This window comes from Anolis sagrei, chromosome 1, assembly GCF_037176765.1.
Source record: "Anolis sagrei isolate rAnoSag1 chromosome 1, rAnoSag1.mat, whole genome shotgun sequence".
Taxonomy (NCBI): domain Eukaryota; kingdom Metazoa; phylum Chordata; class Lepidosauria; order Squamata; family Dactyloidae; genus Anolis; species Anolis sagrei.
In genome coordinates this window covers 313,987,199-314,005,724 of record NC_090021.1, presented here as the reverse complement: position 1 = coordinate 314,005,724, position 18,526 = coordinate 313,987,199, and the positions used below count along the sequence as shown (strand labels likewise).

At 37.8% G+C, this 18,526-nt stretch overlaps 1 protein-coding gene across 10 annotated transcripts in view; it reads left to right on the top strand.

The window, feature by feature from the left end:
* The window catches only part of EML5 (EMAP like 5), a 103,367-nt gene that overhangs the window by 43,902 nt on the left and 40,939 nt on the right, over positions 1–18,526 (top strand). For 8 of the 10 annotated variants that reach the window (XR_009630259.2, XM_067462953.1, XM_060756979.2 and 5 more), the window contains exons 14-25: positions 318–504; positions 4,041–4,146; positions 6,152–6,245; positions 8,827–8,927; positions 10,428–10,630; positions 11,649–11,760; positions 12,553–12,680; positions 14,401–14,542; positions 15,520–15,672; positions 15,880–16,011; positions 16,669–16,757; positions 17,879–18,055. Coding sequence is in view for 9 of the 10 variants with exons in the window: in XM_067462953.1 (XP_067319054.1) it covers positions 318–504; positions 4,041–4,146; positions 6,152–6,245; positions 8,827–8,927; positions 10,428–10,630; positions 11,649–11,760; positions 12,553–12,680; positions 14,401–14,542; positions 15,520–15,672; positions 15,880–16,011; positions 16,669–16,757; positions 17,879–18,055 (1,624 nt within the window). In the remaining variant the exon portion in view is untranslated. Of the gene's footprint in view, positions 1–317; positions 505–4,040; positions 4,147–6,151; positions 6,246–8,826; positions 8,928–10,427; positions 10,631–11,648; positions 11,761–12,552; positions 12,681–14,400; positions 14,543–15,519; positions 15,673–15,879; positions 16,012–16,668; positions 16,758–17,865; positions 18,056–18,526 lie in introns of those variants that run through there. The other 2 variants (XM_060756954.2, XM_060757012.2) reach the window with 2 other exon arrangements.

Genomic DNA, 18,526 nt, shown 5'->3' with positions numbered 1-18,526 from the left:
AAACACAACTGAAAGTTTCACAACTATAGTTTTCCTGATTTGCTCCCCTGGCCCATTTTTATTTTAATTGTACATATTATTTTCAAATGCTATGCTGATGCTTCAGTCATAAGCCACTCTGGGTCCTCTTTGGGGTGAGAAGGGCGGCATATAAATGTCACAAATAAATAAATAAATAAATAAATAACTACAAATGAAAGTTGTTGGTAAACCTAAATTACTTTGTTGCTCCACCATTTGCATTGTAAAAACACGCGGGCACATTATAATTGACAACATTATTACAAGTGCTGTCTTAACTTTAAGTGTTTTGTTAGTTACAGGGGCTATGACTGTCGAAGTAATTTATTTTACACTCAGACTGGAGAAATCGTGTACCATGTTGCAGCAGTGGGTGTAGTGTACAATCGACAACAAAACACACAGCGCTTTTATTTGGGTCATGATGATGACATCTTGTGTCTTGCTATTCATCCCTTAAAGGACTATGTGGCAACAGGCCAGGTAAGATTCATGCTTAGGATTTTAATGGGTATATAACTTTTTTTATACTGACAAAATCTGATTATTATTTTTTTTGGGTTAGATGTAAGTAATTTGTAACATTGGCACAATTGCATATATTCAACAATATATTATTTTTTATTTGTCACAGTTCCACCACATATGGATAAACCCTCCAATTTTTAATGAGCATATAAATGAATATTTGTGAAATATATTTGAAAACAATCTAGCTTGGCTTTGTAATTGCTGGCTTTATTATAACACAGAAATACAATTTAAAAGTCTTTATGTGTCTACAATTATCAAGGGATTTTTGTTGTTGTTCATTCGTTCAGTAGCTTCCGACTCTTCATGACCTCATGAACCAGCCCCACACCAGAGCTCCCTGTCAGCCGTCACCATCCCCAGCTCCGTCAAGGTCAAGCCAATCACTTCAAGGATACCATCCATCCATCTTGCCCTTGGTCGGCCCCTCTTCCCTTTTCCTTCCATTTTCCCCAGCATAATTGTGTTCTCTAAGCTTTCCTTTCTTCTCATGATGTGGCCAAAATACTTCATCTTTGCCTCTAATATCCTTCCCTCCAGTGAGCAGTTCGGCTTTATTTCCTGAAGTATGGACTGGTTGGATCTTCTCGTAGTCCGAGGCACTCTCAGAACTTTCCTCCAACACCACAATTCAAAAGCATCTTCTTTTGCTCAGCCTTCCCTATGGCCCAGCTCTCACATCCATAGGTGACTACAGGGAATTCCATTGCTTTTACTATGCGGATCTTTGTTGCCAATGTGATGCCTCTACTCTTCAATATTTTATTGAGATTAGTCACTGCTCTCCTCCCAAGAAGTTAGTGTCTTCTGATTTCCTGGCTGCAGTCTGTGTCTGCAGTATTCTTTGCACCTAGAAATACAAAGTCTGTCACTGCCTCCACGTTTTCTCCCTCTATTTGCCAGGTATCAATCATTCTTGTGGCCATAATCTTAGTTTTTTTATGTTTAGCTGCAACCCAGCTTTTGCATTTTCTTCTTTCACCTTGATTCAGAAGGCTCCTCAGCTCCTCCTCGCTTTTTGCCATCAAAGTGGTATCATCTGCATATCTAAGGTTGTTAATGTTTCTTCTAGCAATTTTTACCCCAGCCTTGCATTCACTGCCATATGTTGTTGTTCATTCGTTCAGTCGCTTCCGACTCTTCATGACCTCATAGACCAGCCCATGCCAGAGCCCCCTGTCGGCTGTCACCACCCCCAGCTCCTTCAAGGTCAAGCCAGTCACTTCAAGAATACAATCTATACAATCCATCCATCTTGCCCTTGGTCGGGCCCTCTTCCTTTTTCCTTCCATTTTCCCCAGCTTCATTGTCTTCTCTAAGCTTTCCTTTCTCCTCATTTTATGGCCAAAGTACTGCCATATATCTTTTGCACTTTCTTCTTTCACCTTGATTAGAAGGCGCCTCAGCTCCTCCTTGCTTTTGGCCATCAAAGTGGTATCATCTGCATATCTAAGGTTGTTAATATTTCTTCCAGGAATTTCTACCCCAGCCTTGCATTCCTCAAGCCCCTCACATTGCATGATGTGTTCTGCATACAAGTTGAATAGGTTGGGTGAGAGTATACAACCCTGACATACACCTTTCCCAGTCTTGAACGAGTCTGTTGTTCCATGGTCAGTTCTTACTGTTGCTACTTGGTCCTTATACTGATTCCTCAGGAGAGAGACAAGGTGATTTGGTATGCCCATAGCACCAAGAACTTGCCACAATTTATTATGATCCACACAGTCAAAGGCTTTAGAATAGTCAATAAAACAGAAATAGATGTTTTTCTGAAACTCCCTCCCTTTCTCCATTATCCAGCGGATATTGGCAATTTGGTCTCTCGTTCCTCTGCCTTTTCTAAACCCAGCTGGTACATCTGGCAATTCTCTCTCCATATATTGCTTGAGTCTTCCTTTCAGGATCTTGAGCATTATCTTACTGGCATGAGAAATAAGGGCCGCTGTACGAAAGTTTGAGCAGTCTTTAGCATTTCCCTTTTTTGGTATGGGGATATAAGTTGATTTTTTTCAGTCTGCTGGCCATTCATGTGTTTTCCATATTTGCTGGCATATGGCATGCATCACATTGACAGCATCATCTTTCAAGGTTTTAAACACTTCAGCTGGGATCCCATTGTCTCCTGCTGCCTTGTTGCTAGCAATGCTTCTTTAGGCCCATTCAACCTCACTCCTCAGGATGTCTGTTTCTAATTCACTCACCACAAGGTTTTTTAATACTATTAAATTATTTTTATTTCATGTCAAAAATATTGCATATATAAATAAGTATAAAATTGATAAAGGGAGCGAAAGCAACTAAATAATTTTAGACCAAAAATGGGCAACAGCAACAGCATTGTCTGTAGCTTTAAACAGTTCTTTCTCTGTGCATGAGGTAGGACATTGTGGGCAAGCATACAGATGCTGAGTTGTTTGTTCAGCTCCACAATCGCACAAGGTGGAGGATTCTTCTAGGTAGTGCCATTTTGCCTGGTTGTCTTTTGATCTGCCAACTCTGCTTACACTATTAAATTAACATGCTATAAGACATCTAACCAGAAAAGGAGCTTCCATTGGGAATTGTAATACATCCAAGAAAGAACAAGTTTCAGATTATCTTTCCAGTATTTTTCTAATGGTTCATCTACATTAGCGAAAAACCAAAAAGCAAAACCCAGGTCTGGTCTGAACCACCCTGGATTCTGCTGTGATATTTATATGACTCTTCTCCTGAATCCTATCAATGGTGGAAGCAGAGTCCAGTTTGGCCGAACCAGTTTGGCTCAACAGAATTGTCCCAGTTACTTTTGCTGTTATTTGTCTCTGTAAATGTAGCTACTGAGCTGCATAGACCTCCTAGCTGCTGCTCGTTGTTCAAAGGCACCATGCAGCTCAGAGAGGGAAAAGGGAAAAAGAGGATGCCACAGAGCCAATTCTTGTTTACCCCATGTAGATGTGCCCTAAGTCTTCCTTCTTTATAGCAGTTTCTTTGAATAAGAGGTATGTGCTTCCTTCTCATGTAGACTTTAATTTGTTCTCAAAGACATGTGGGAATGTGTGACCTTCACTGTTGAGACAGTGTGAGAGTTCAAATTCTTTTTACACTTTAAGTTCATTACTATTGAGAAGGATATAGATGTCCTCTTCCAGAGAGCTAGCAAAAATGAGTCCAAAAATATGACAACAATTTTAGTGTTATCAATGAAAAGTTGTTATTATACATTAGAACAACGGAGAATCAAAAATCCAACAGCAAACGGTTCTTATTTACAGATGAGAAAAACAACACCTGATTTCTCTTCACGTATTGTAAAATATGCCAGATTTCTACCAGTTCTAAATCAGACATGCAACTCTGATCATGGAAGAGTTTAGTTTGTAAGGGGGGGATTTTGCTGTCTAAGATTGGCTAAATATTATTATGAAAGTCCACATAATTATTGTATTTTTTAAACCATACAGATATTCAGATAAAAATAACATGTTCATTCTCTTTTGATTAAGGTTGGTCGGGATTGTTCAATCCATATTTGGGATACAGAGACAATCAAACCACTCTCCGTTTTAAAGGGCTATCACCAATATGGTGTTTGTGCTGTTGATTTCTCAGGTACTTATGACAGTTCTTTCAAATGTGATATAACTTTACTGATCCTAAAAGAAAATAGTGGTATATTGATTCAAGGATGGCTGAATTTATTTTTATGTGAGGAAAGTTAGTGATAAAAAGTACCTTGTAAACCATGACAATCCTTTTATACAGTAGGCCCACATATTACATGACCTTTTGGGTACCCTTCACATAATATGATGTCCATGCATTATTAGGAACCCTTCCTCCTAGCCAGTATGCTGCTGAAAACTGAAAATACTGTACAAAACACAGTCAAAATATTCCCCACTGTTCATTTGCTGCCCTGTGGAAGTGAGAGTGGCTGAGGGGGGATTCATATCTTCTGCTATAGTCTGCTCACACTGATGTCCTGAAAGCAGCCACTTTCCTGGGTGAGAAATCCAGCAGATTGACTGGTTGTGTGGACTGATCCATCTCCCTCTGCTAAGAAAACAATTGTATCTCTTGATTCTGTTGGAGAGAAGCAACAGAAGGTAAACTTCTGTTGACTGAAAAAGGAATCTGTCTTTTTTCCCCTGAAGTGAGAAGCAAACAAAACCCATGTACTTTTCTCTCATTTGATAAAGGAGTCCACTTGCTTTATCTGCAGGGAGAAGCAAACTAAGCTGTTCTATAGAGAGAAATGATGGAATCCAGCTGTGCTTCTGTCAGCCAAGAAGGGGATTCATCTTCTTTCTCCTTGGGCAGAAATGCAGTTGGCTTTGGGTGAATTTCACAGCAGAGCAAGGAGATGAACTATTTTTTCAGCTATATGTGTGGCTTTGCACAACTGGTCACCTGGGTTGGGGATGCTTTTGGAAGCTTATTGTAAACAGCCTAGTTCCCTGCTGTTTTTGCCTTCATCCATGAAAGAGGTTTTTTCATTTAACTGAAAACGTGTAACACAAAGTCCTGTAGTAAGCAGGTCTGCTACAGTTTGAGTTAGGCTGTTGCCATCACATTTGTGACTTGTACATTATTCATCCTCGGGATGGCACAAGAAGCAATCTATTGTGATTGAGTTCATCCCCATGTGCCAACCCAACTGGCTGGAGACAATGTAAGAAAACCTTACAAATAATTAATTCTGCTTTCTTATAGTGTTCCTGATTTGGTTTAACCACAACTTATAATAGTATTAGTTTCTACCATAAACATTTGAAATAAATGTGAAAATTATACTTTACTGAAACATTAAAAGTTTTCTTCTTAATAAAATTATTTTGTATTCAGCATGAACTTATTAAAGTACTTGTTGATCTTTTTCTCAACCTCTTCACTGATTTCTTTTTAATGTCATCTCCTATGATGGTTCATTCCCTTTTTCAGTCTTCACTACCTATTTGCATAACTTGCAGTACATCTGCCTTATACTTGATAGCTACTCTTTATTTCCTGAGCAAATTCACAATGGTTCTTCACTTCACATTTTCACATAGTCTCTTTTGAGGTAAATAGAGAGTGAAGAAATATTGTGAGTCTGTGGCAGTTGTAATATCACACTGCATGAGTAGACAAATGCAGTCCTGGAGCTTCATGCACAGAAATGCATACTGTTTCTATGTCCCTAAACATCTCCTTACTCCTTTATTCCATATTCTATTTTCGGACCAAAAGAAAGGGTACATTTTCTCTTTTGGAAGACTCAAAGAACAGCAATTCACCTTTACATTTCAAATTAGAAGTCACCTTCTAGCTATTTTCAAGCTGTTTTTGTTGCATTACTGGCAATCTGTGTAGCTGTAGCTCTTAAGGATCCATAGGAAAAATGGGTCCCAGATGTACCACATTTTCCCATTTCTGATTCACTATAATAGGAATATATTATTACTTGGAAGTCCATTGTCAGAGACATTATGTAAAAAATTAGTTAATAAATCTTTTGTGAAGTGTGTAATCATAATTAGACAGTTTTTCATCCCTGCAGTTGGCTAGATATTTTCTTAGTTATAAGATAATGATTTATGTCCATGTGCTTTATTGCATATCTTTGTTTATGCAGCGGATGGCAAAAGGTTAACTTCAGTTGGAATAGATGACAATCATACCATTGTTCTTTGGGACTGGAAAAAAGGAGAAAAACTTTCAGCAGCAAGGTGAGAGTTCAGCTTAATTATGAGATCTAGTTAATATATAATTCAAAGAGAAGTAAGCAAGAACAAAACTACAAATACTCTGATCTAGTTTGGATTATCTCTCTGTGCACAGTGCAAAAGTGAACCCATGCCTTGTAAAACTGTTGCCTGCTAATGTATGTAACATGTATAGTCTGTGCATCAGAATTGCAGAAATGATTTTGAACATTCAGTCTGGCAATTGACTGACAAATGGCAGGCCCTTTGGATATTAAGATGTTTTTTGTAGCCTTATTTATTGATTTATTGATTTACTATATTTATACCTCGTCCTTCAACCACGTGGGGGACTCAGGACAGCTCACATATATAGACAGCAATTTGATGCCATAAGAACATCTATATAAATAAAAATCTAATGTTCGTTTGTGGGATTAACATAACTCAAAACCCATTGGATGAATTGATACCAAATTTGGACACTACACCCCTAACAGATCGAGTGACCATCACTCATAACCCCCCCCCCTCCAAAAAAAAGCAGTGGAAAGGATTTGAAAACCCATAAAAGCTAAATGACGATACAACACGTGTGAAGAGACTCCCCCACCCCTGCCTGGGGGAAAAGAAAACAAACAGCTGTCCAGCTCTCTAGGTTCTTGTGGGTTTTTTCGGGCTATAGAGCCATGTTCTAGAGGCATTTCTCCTGACGTTTCGCCTGCATCTATGGCAAGCATCCTCAGAGATAGTGAGGTCTGTTGGAATTAGGACAATGGGTTTATATATCTGTGGAATGGCTGGGGTGGGGCAAGGAGCTCTTCCCTGCTGCAGCTAGGTGTGAATGTTTCAACTGATCACCTTCATTAGCATCAGTTGAAACATTCACACCTAGCTGCAGCAGGGAAGAGCTCCTTGCCCCACCCCAGCCATTCCACAGATATATAAACCCATTGTCCTAATTCCAACAGACCTCACTACCTCTGAGGATGCTTGCCATAGATGCAGGCGAAACGTCAGGAGAAATGCCTCTAGAACATGGCTCTATAGCCCGAAAAAACCCACAAGAACCTAGTGATTCCAGCCATGAAAGCCTTCGACAATACATTGTCCAGCTCTCCTTTGCCCTGTGCTACAGTCACATTGGAAGGCTGCGGCCCTCAGTGGGCAGCTTTGGCCCACAGCATTTCGGCCCCCAGTCCTGTGACCCCAAGACGGTGGCAGTTGGGAGGAGCGATGAGCAAACCTAAGGGTGATGTGAGGGCACAAGAAAAATGTGTGTGTGGGGTGGGGTAGTCACTCACTTCAAACTTGAGCAACCAGGGAAACTTCGCAAGCGGCTCAGACCATGTCTCAAGCCCGGGCCGCTGTCTACAGGTGTTGTGGCAGCTTCCTGGTTGGCTGGCTGTCTGGCCACAGGCCCTGCACACTTCCAATTAACGCCTCACCTGCCAGACTGGGCCCATGAGATGGTCCCCCTACCTTGCGGCAGGAATCTCGGTAGATGCCCAGCTTACTAACCATGGAGTCCTTCCTCTGCAGAGAGCAGGGATACACCTCTCTCAAGTGCTGCCGTCAAGCCCCTCTTTTCTGGCCTATGTGTAGAGGGAAGGAATGGAGGAGGGCATGGGGGAGAGAAGAAGGGAGGGAAAGAGGGAAGGAAGGAAGGAAGGAAGGAAGGAAGGAAGGAAGGAAGGAAGGAAGGAAAGAGGTAGAGAAGGAAGGAAGAGGAGAACGAAAAAAAAAAGAGGGAAGGAAGGAGAGAAGGAAAGAAGGAGGGAGGGAAGGAAGTAACCAAAGATGTTTCTATGAAAGAGCAAAGGAAGGAAGGATAGAAAGAGGTAGAGAAGGAAGAAAGGGGAGAAAGAGGGAGGGAAGGTTAGCCACAGCAACACGTGGCGGGTACAGCTAGTACATCAATAAAATAAACCATATACATTAAAACAATTGTGTAGCCTTTCATATGTACAGGCAGTCCCAGAGTTACAAACATCCGACTTACAAGTGACTCATAGTTGCCAACAGAAGTGAGACAACAGGAAGTGAGATAAATCTTTCCATAGGAAAGGAAAAATACTTCTGAAAGAGTTATCATGGGGATAAGCTTCAATATCCACTGAAGCTTTCTCACCAATCCTTGTTTCCACAACAAACCAACCTTTTCAAAATTCAATTATCACAGGGATAGAAAGTGAGGTGAATTCTTCTGAACAGGGGCACAGGCAGCCAAACAAACCCTTCCCTATGCTATCCAAAGCTATCTATCTATCTATCTATCTATCTATCTATCTATCTATCGCTGAAGTTACACTTTAAAAAAATTACCTGTTCCTACTTACATACAAGTTTAACTTAAGAACAAACCTACATACCCTATCTTGTTTATAACTTGGGGACTTCCTGTATAAGGGTGGGATGCTTATGAATGTCTATTATGGCCAAGGGCAAGAAGGGAGCCTCAAATGAGTGGAGATAATGTCAGTAGCACATTAGCTTCACTATTTCATTGTGAGCATTTATTGATGATTTTGCTTTTCTTAGGTTTATTGACTTGAACAAACCTTTTTCAACATATCATACTGAAAAAATGTTGTATTTTTTCTAGGGGGAGCAAAGACAAGATCTTTGTGGTTAAGGTTAATCCCTACATGCCTGATAAACTCATTACAGCTGGAATAAAGCACATAAAATTCTGGCGAAGAGCGGGTAAGAAAAATAATTGAAACATAATAATATTGGAAAGTTGGATTAGTTTTAACACACAAAGACTTGAAGTGCTTGTACATGGGCAGAAGTAATCACACAGAAGATAATAGAATAATATTGCAGGTCCTATATTCACAAACTTGGGAAAAGAGTTGGAAGTAATAAGTCAAAAAGTAACATCATTACTTATAGCATGTTATATCTCGTGGAAATGGCACAACAACAACAACAACAACAACTACTACTACTACTACTACTACTTTATTTTTGTACCCCGCCTCCATCTCCCCGAAGGAACTTGGGGCGGCTTACATGAGGCCAAGCCCGATCAACACAGTTAAAAATGAAAACATTAAAATACATAACAATAGTATAAAACAAAATAAAACAACAACATTATAACAGTATATAAAACAGGCATCAAAACCAACAACTGATGACAAATTCAATTTATCGTCAGTGTGGGAGGGCTGGTGCCACAATAATTTAAAGGATAGGGTAATGAGTAAAGTACATAGGTCATATGCAGTAAGAATATGAGCAATAGTGAAGGGCGAGGACAAGATTTTGGGTCCTAGCTGGAGCCAGCTATCTAAGGAATTGTCTCCTCAAAAGCACAGTGGAACAGCCACGTCTTTAACTCTTTAACATTTTATAATGTTTTCTAGCTGTTTTAAATATTACTTTTAGGCATCTTTTTAGATGTCTTTCGAGACATTTTGATGGGAATTTAGAGGCATTTTGATGGGAAGTTTTATATCATTTTGTTCTCAGTCTTAACGTGTTTTTTAAAGAACAGTTATTGAGTTCAGTGAGTTACCCTGTAAACATTGTAACTATTAATCACACCAGATCACTTAAAATGCTATTGTGAGCAGTAGAGACACATTCTTCCCTAATTGTTGATTAGGAATGAGCTCCACTGACCTCAGTGTAGCTTATTTTTAGATAGATGCACATAGGATTCACTCCACAATTCTTTCTATTGTCTCTTTTGATATAATTTTCAATAATAATTTCTGGAAAGTAAGAGGATAGCTGTTTCAGTATCTAGAGACTTTTGTAATGCCTTAAAACTAACAGGTTTTGATTGGCAGACATATTTATGGACTTCACTATGCATTTGATGAAGTGTACTACTTGTGCCATGATACCAATAGATTTGTATTTTTAAAATAAATAAATTTAATTCTAAATATTTTCAGAAGTAAAACCAAGGGAGTTTTGAAAGGCGTTAATTCCTTTAAGATATGCATTGGTTTTCAGGGTAAGTCTGTTTGCAGATATATGAAAGTTCTCTCAATTGTGTGATTATTTTTTATAGTGAAATTCAGTGAAATGCACATTCTTTTTTTGTATGAGAAGGTAAATCCCATTCTTATATTAAGAGGTGAATTACATTTGAAAAAAATATTAATTTGAGTTTTGAAGTTGCTCTTTGTGATCTTTTAAAATATTGTTCAGATTGTTATATAATCATTCTTTTTGTTTTAATCTAAGGAGGTGGACTAATTGGGAAAAAGGGCTATGTGGGTCCAATGGGGAAGATTGAGACAATGATGTGTGCGGTTTATGGCTGGACAGAAGAAATGGCATTCTCTGGTACTTCAACTGGGGATGTGTGTATATGGAGAGATCTGTTCCTCATAAAAACTGTAAAAGCACATGATGGCCCTGTGTTCAGTATGCACGCACTAGAAAAAGTGAGTGATGTGTTGAATATGAATTGTTAGTGCTTCTTTAAAAAATGCCATGATTGTTTCTTGAAATGTCCATCAACAGATTGTATTGCACATCCTAGGAGGAAAAGATAACAAAATGAAGTCTAGGTCAACTAGGCCATATACAAAGTCTAGTATAGTTGATAGTCTAGTATAGTTGATAGCTAACATTAATTTTTAAACGTGTGTCATTTGGACAGAGAATTTCATTGACATATTTAAATGAAGAAACAAATAAAAAATAGACCCTATTTATATATTGTGTCAGAAGTAAATTGAGGGTACAGTTATAATGTATTTAAAAACCAACAAAGTTAAAAACTGTGGCATTATACTAAATGCCCTTTGACTAGTAGCTGGTCACTTGGAGTGCCTCTGGTGTTGCTATAAAAAGGTCCTCCATTGTTCAAGTGGCATGGCTCAGACTGCATTGTAATAGATGGTCTGTGACTGACTCTTCTCTGCACTCCTATGTCACGGACTCCACTTTGTAGCTCCATTTCTTAAGGTTAGCTCTGCATCTTGTGGTGCCAAATAAATTAAATCTGTGTCCTTTGATGTATAGAGATGCCGTATTTTTCTAAGTAATTGCCTTGGTAGTCTGATTCACTATAGGAATAAGAGAAGGAAGAAATCTAGTACACCTTTTAAGATTATTTAAGGTTATTTTGCTCATGATATTGATGAATTCTAATTTTATCATTTATTGTTTTTATTCCTCTTCTCTCTCTCTCTCTCTCCCTCTCTCTCTCTTTTGAAATTATTTGGTCATTTTAATATTTCTTGCACTCTGTCCTGGGAAGGCTTGCCCTAAAGGCAACCTACACATATAGAAAATATTTAGTAATCATTTAGATGAATTCAGAAATGATTTTTAAAATTCAGAATAGTTAAGAGGTTTTTGCTACAGAAATTGTGCAAAAGAAAACTAATATGTTTAAATAGAATACTAATGTTGGCAATGAAATCCTACTCCTGTACATTTTGTAATATTTTTCAGGGATTTGTAACTGGAGGCAAGGATGGAATTGTGGCTCTTTGGGATGATACTTTTGAACGGTGTCTTAAAACATATGCCATCAAAAGAGCTGCCTTAGCTCCTGGCTCCAAAGGTAATTTTGTGAATTCATGAACTTTTGATTATTTAATCCTCTTTTCCTTCTCTGGAGTCATATACCAATCATACATAGTTTTATAAAAGTTCTCTTTCAGATCATAACATAAAGTGGACTTTAAAGCTTTTGACCACATACTTTCACATTGCTCCCCTTATATAATCCATTTTATTATACAATCCTTTACTTCTATCTCAAATTATATATATATATATATATATGCATTTAACATTTACCTATTTGTAATTTGTACTTTACTTGTTTTGTCATTTTTTTATTGTAACACTGTTTGTATACTTCAAGGCATAGGAATTAATAGGCCTGTACAATGAGACATATTGTGACAAATGATAGTTTATTATGTGTCATCTTTATTAGAGGAAGTTTGTAAAGAGCCTTCAAAGTTTTCAGACAAAAAATTGATAACATAAACATCTGGACAGTGTGCTTTTCTTTTTACTATGTTACAAGCAGTACTACAAAGTAGTAGACAGATCTACCTATGAAGATTGAGGTTTGGGGACATCTAACATGTATGCCAATTGATCCCATTGATTAGTCCCGTTGATTTCTCTGAGGCTTAGGTATGTGCACATTACCTCTAACACAAGTCAAAATATAAAAGAGAAAGAGGAATGCCTTTGCTTTTTATTCATGCCAGGTTATTCTTGATTTTTTTAAAAACAAAAAATAATTTTCTATATTTATTTTTACAACTGTAAAATAATTTCCCACAAAACTGAATTGTTACATATATCTGTGTGGTTTTTTTGTGTATTTCCCATTTAGGACTCCTTTTAGAAGATAACCCTTCTATACGTGCCATATCGTTAGGACATGGTCATATTTTAGTGGGTACAAAAAATGGTGAAATACTGGAAGTCGACAAAAGTGGACCAGTAACTTTGTTGGTTCAGGTAAATATAAATAATCACCAGCTTCTCATTTTAATGCTGTGTTATTTGAATAATGTGTCAACATCAATGTGTGTAAAATCACCATGAATTAAAATAAATATAATGAGCAGCATGGTACAATGGAAAGCTTTTATTCAGGTACTTCAGTCCCAAAGAATCCAGCCTGCTTTAGAGCATTTTATGTTATAACCAGCGTTTTAGATTCAGCCCCAAAACAAGAATCCTGCCAATTCACTAGTTATAGGATTTGTGTTATATGACCATGATGGTGATCTATTTCAGCAAAACATTTTGCATCTTTTGTAATTTTCTGATTATCAGGGGCAGCTCCATGCAAAGATTATTGCATAATCCAAATAGTGGCTAAACTATATATCCGTGCATTAGTTCAGGAACAGCCATAGCTGATATAATCTGGATAGAGGCAATCAGTGCCATTGAAACCAATTGGATTCCATTGACAGAGTTGAATCAAGGAGTAACTAAAATAAGCACCTCCCTATTAGGACAGGGTTGTAATGCTTTTCTTCTAGTATTTACAGTGCTGTTTATCTACTACTCTGTGATAGTTCTCATAGACACAAAAATAGTTTTTTTTCCTTTCTGTTTTTTTTTTCCTTTCTTCAGCATTAGGCAGACTTATTTATCAGCAGTTCAGATGTTGATCCTGCCATCTGTATTTCTCCCTGATGCTAATCTCAAATTCTCTTATAAAGAGCAGCCAAGCTGCTGAAAAAGGGAGGAATATGCATTTGTATGTTGTTGTAACTGCTAGTCTGTCTCTGCATAGCTAATTTTAGCCATTAGTAGATAAAAACACTGTTCAAAAAGTGAAAAAAATGTATAAAATAGGGAGAAATGCTTCCACAATAATGCTGGCCCGTGGTTTGGTGTAATAATGAAGACAGTGTAGTCTGCAAGTCACATGAAGCCTTCCATCCCCTTTTTTGTGTCCTTCAACCTCCCAAGGTCTTGGAGCCGTAATAACTTGGAGAAATATCCGGTGAAAAATTCCCCTACAATCATTAACATTCTCTCAAAACACCACAAAAGGTTGCACTTTGAATCAGTTTGCCATTACCCACCCAGAGGAATCAGGTGTTCCTTTTGGGTTGCCTAGGATAAGTCTTTGAGGGAGGGAGTTTTGGTCTCCCCCATCCTTCTACAATGGCCCATTCTTGGTTTTTTGCTATGTGAATGAGCCTGGAAAGGGCCAGCCAAGTATCAAGTTCATATCCTGCTTCCTTTACTTCTTTCTGTTTGACTGGGAGGATTACTTCAACCTATACATTCTAGTTGGTTTCATGAGACAGCATCTTTTTTCTTTTTCTTTTTTGACACGACCTTAAGCTATTGATGTGTTAAGAATAAATCTGTGAGGAAAAGTAGTGTTCTAGCCATTCTTATCACTTTGCACAACTGGAAGATGTCTTTCTGAAGAGGAGAGTCACTTCTGCCCATGCAGTCTCCGTGTACACAGGTTTTCCACCTTTTCTGATTGTGTAGGTTCAGAGGGTCAAGGAACCTAAAGAACAATTGTGAGAAGCTCAAAGTGGATAAGAGAAGGCAAAAATTCCATATGAAGAGTGTGCTTGTACAGCACTGGGTATCATTTCCAATGTAGCTTAGAAAGGTTGTCCTTTTCTACTCCGAATTTTAAAAACTAGTTCTTCATTCCTCTGTGTAATGTAGCAGATGATTCTGAATTAATATTTTGCAGGGTCATATGGAAGGTGAAGTTTGGGGATTAGCAACTCACCCTCATTTACCTATTTGTGCCACTGTAAGTGATGATAAAACCTTAAGAATATGGGATCTGTCTCCAAGCCACTGCATGTTAGCTGTTCGAAAACTTAAAAAAGGTAAGTGTGTAACTCTCACTGAATCATGTTTACATGTTGCTGTTTAGTTAGCTAAATAAGCTCAGAGCAAATTTGTTTATCAGGTCTTCGGACAATAACATTAAAAAGACTTAAATCAACCAAAATATGATACAGAAATGAATCTTCTGAAGTGCAGATTGAGAGGTTTTCCTTATAAGAGGAGTGAATAGCTACCTTTGAAAGCATTTAGGTATTTTACTTGTGCTGTTCACAAATATAACAAGCTGCTGATCCGAAAAAGGTCATCAGATAATGCTCAAATATGTTGCAGTAAAAGAAGGATTGTATATACATATTTATATTCTCTGTTGTACTGGTCTTAAGCAGTGCTTCGATTATGTTATGACATTCCATCATGGAACATTAGATGAACTTTGAACCCAATATACTGGACTCTTCATGATGGCCAAGAAATACCTCCATTTGCTGTGAACCAATGACTCTTAAAACTGAGAATCAGTACAAAAAATATACTAATAGTTGCAACCTCTCATGAAGTTCAATTGGAATATACTTTTGATTTAAAAAATAAACCAGTCAACACAAAGTTTATGAGCAAGGTACTTGAAATAGCAGTGAGAGAAAATAACAGCCTTTTAGATATTAATGGGCAAGTGTTATATAAGCTATGAACTGTGAGCCAGGAAATTCACAGTGTAAATCTCCTGTCACTCAAAAACTTTTTAGGTGGCTCCCTAAAATGTGTTTTGAGTGACATGAGATTTACGCTCTTCTTGTCTCACTACTAGTGGTTTCATCTTCAGTATAGAGATGATAATAATGATCGGTATATATAATCCCTTTATATATACAACTGTAATCATGTAAGTGAAAACTATGAAAATGTAATTTAAATGTAATTTGAAAGTGTAATTTTATAATAATTACCATCATTGTTATCCAGCAATATCTTTAGCCATTTAATGAAATTTCAAATGTGTTCTTTTATTTGCTAGGGGGGAGATGCTGCTGTTTTTCTCCTGATGGAAAGGCACTGGCAGTAGGTCTCAATGATGGAAGTTTCTTAATTGTAAATTCAGATACTCTGGAGGATCTTGTTTCTTTTCATCACAGAAAGGACGTTATTTCAGAAATACGATTTTCTCCTGGTTAGTAATCATTCTGGCAATGCTGGGGGTGGTGGTTTGGGGTCAAATTGGAGGCACTTCAAAAGGCTTCAGGGACCACACATACTTCTTTTTGGACCCAGCAATTCACACTTAGGTGTAAATCAGCAATACATATAAAATGAACAGAACATTGATTTATTTGCCCACAGAATATTGAAAATCCACCTTTTTGTAATTGCTTTTTAGGTTCTGGAAAATACTTAGCTGTAGCATCATATGATAGTTTTGTAGATATCTACAATGTAATGAGCAGTAAACGGGTTGGTATCTGCAAGGGAGCCTCCAGTTATATAACACACATGGATTGGGACATAAGAGGTAAGAAATACATTTGCTGCAATATTGTTACGTTTCTATAGGTAAGAACATTTAAACTATGCATGTGATTATTTTAATAAAATTGCATTTTCCTGCGTCTTTCTCAAAGAGTGGTGAGTTAAAATCTGCCGGGGAGGCCCTGCTCTCGCTTCCACCTCCTTCACAAGTGTGACTGGAGACAGGACGAGAGACAGGGCATTCTCAGTGGTGGCCCCTCAGCTATGGAACTCCCCAGCGATATTAAATCGGCCTCTTCCCTCCTGGTTTTCAGGAAAAAAAAGTCAAGACCTGGTTGTGGAACCAGGCGTTTGGGGAGTAGCATAACCACAGTGCAATACGGAATCGATATAAATGAAGCAGCATGAATTACAACTGCAGGACTAGGTGCTATGTTTCACAGTTTTTAATAGTATTTATTTGTTTATTTTTAATTTTATGCTTAATGTGTTATATTTGTATAGTTTTATTGCAATGTGACATTAAATGATTGCCAAAATGATTGTAAGTCGCTCGGAGTCCCCTTTGCGGTGAGATAGAGCAAGGTAGAAATATAGTAAATAAATAAATAATTACTTGAAGGTGCACAGTAACAACGGTAGACAAAAATAAAGAGCATGAAATCAGATTTTTTAAAAAATTATTCAACTGTTTTTCCAGGCAAGCTTTTACAACTCAACACTGGTGCTAAGGAACAATTATTTTTTGAAGCTCCTCGAGGGAAGAGGCAGATTATTCCCAGTACGGAGGTAAAGCAGTCCATTACCACTTAGCTATTCAGCAGTATAAATTTTTATATTTGCTTTTTTTATTTTACATAATTTTGGAGAATTATATGTGAAAAGATACTATACACTACTTACTTTACAGCAGAAGTTGATGGGTTTTTTTTACTACAATTCAGCTATAAATAAGTGGGACCTAAATCTGAGACAGCATCCATAGTGTACTATAGGTACTTCAGGTTTTCTGTCTTTATAATATGTCTGTGTACTTCAGGACTGCAAAACAGTGCAAATATATAATTTTACTTTTGACTTTGAATTTTTGTGAGTCACTAAAAACAACACATTTTGAGTTGTATTCTTAGTATCCATGTGGTGGATGCCAGCTTCAGACTAAGGCCGGTTCCACACAAAGGAAAAGTCAGGTCTGATCCACGTTTAAAAAATCTGGGTCAGGTCGGACTTCTGTTCCCACACTGGCAAAAAAAAACCCATGCTTTCCTGGGAGGTGTTCACAGATGCTGGACCTTCTGGCAGGGCACCCAGACACCAACAACCCCTCCCCTGAAAAACCCTAAAAAGTAAAGGAGGAGCCTAGGAATCCCTGACAGTTGTGTGGATGAGGCCCGGAAGTCATGCGTCACAATTCCTGGGCCCAATCCACACATGGCCCACAGTTGGAAAGAACCGGGTCTTTCCAGGTGTTAAATCAATTCAGCACAAAGCAGGGTTTTGTTTGGTTGCCTCAGTTAAAAATGCGGGAGCTCTCACAATTGCGAGCTGTCTAACAATACTAATCATAACAGTAATCATTCACAGTCTTACTATTCTGGTAGAAGGTAACATTTATATAAATGTTAGTGCTTTGCTAAAGATTGAAAGAGCATTAATTGTCAAAATTTATTGTCACAATTGTGCCAATAAGAGCACAGACTTTTCTGGGTTCACTTTCCTGGTAACATGGGTCAGAAGGGAAAATTCTGAACAACCATGGAACATTCCTATTAGTCTTAGCAGTCATAGGAAACATCAAAATATTTCAGTGGGAAATGATTGTGCCTCAAGGGTTATATATAGTATTTAGACTTGAGATCTGATGTATAACTATGGATAAGTATCCTGTCTCAAACAGGCTATCTTTGTAGGCAGAAAAGATTTCTTGGACATCCTGGTCAAGTGTTCTAGGCTCCTGCTGTGAAGGAATCTGGCCAATAATTGGAGAAGTCACAGATGTAACTGCTTCATGCCTAACTAATGATAGTACAGTCTTGGCAACAGGAGATGATTTTGGATTTGTAAAGCTTTTTCGATACCCTGCCAAAGTAAGTAAATATGTAGTGATTGCTTCAGGAGTCTACAAGTGTTAGATAGTAAAGTCATATTGTTCTAATATTTACTTAGCACAACGAGGAAAGTACTCATTTGTATTCTCATTCTCTTATGACTGAAAATTGTAATGATAATCTGCATATGTGAGTGAGCTTGGCACACCACGCTTATGTTTTCCCAAATACTTTACCTTGCAGGGGCACAAATTCATACACATTACGTATTTGACAAGATTGTTGTGAGAGTCAAATCAGAAATCCTAATGTAAATCACAATGAGAAGATGAAATACAAATATCAAATAAATAGATTTTTATTAATTAGGAATGAGCAATATAAATGAAAAATGGATTCTGTAAAAGAGTGTGAAGCATTTATAACAGGCCTTTACAACATATAACCAGAAGCCATAGTCAGCTTGTCCAATGATCAGGAATTCCGAGAGCTGAAGTCCCAAACATCATG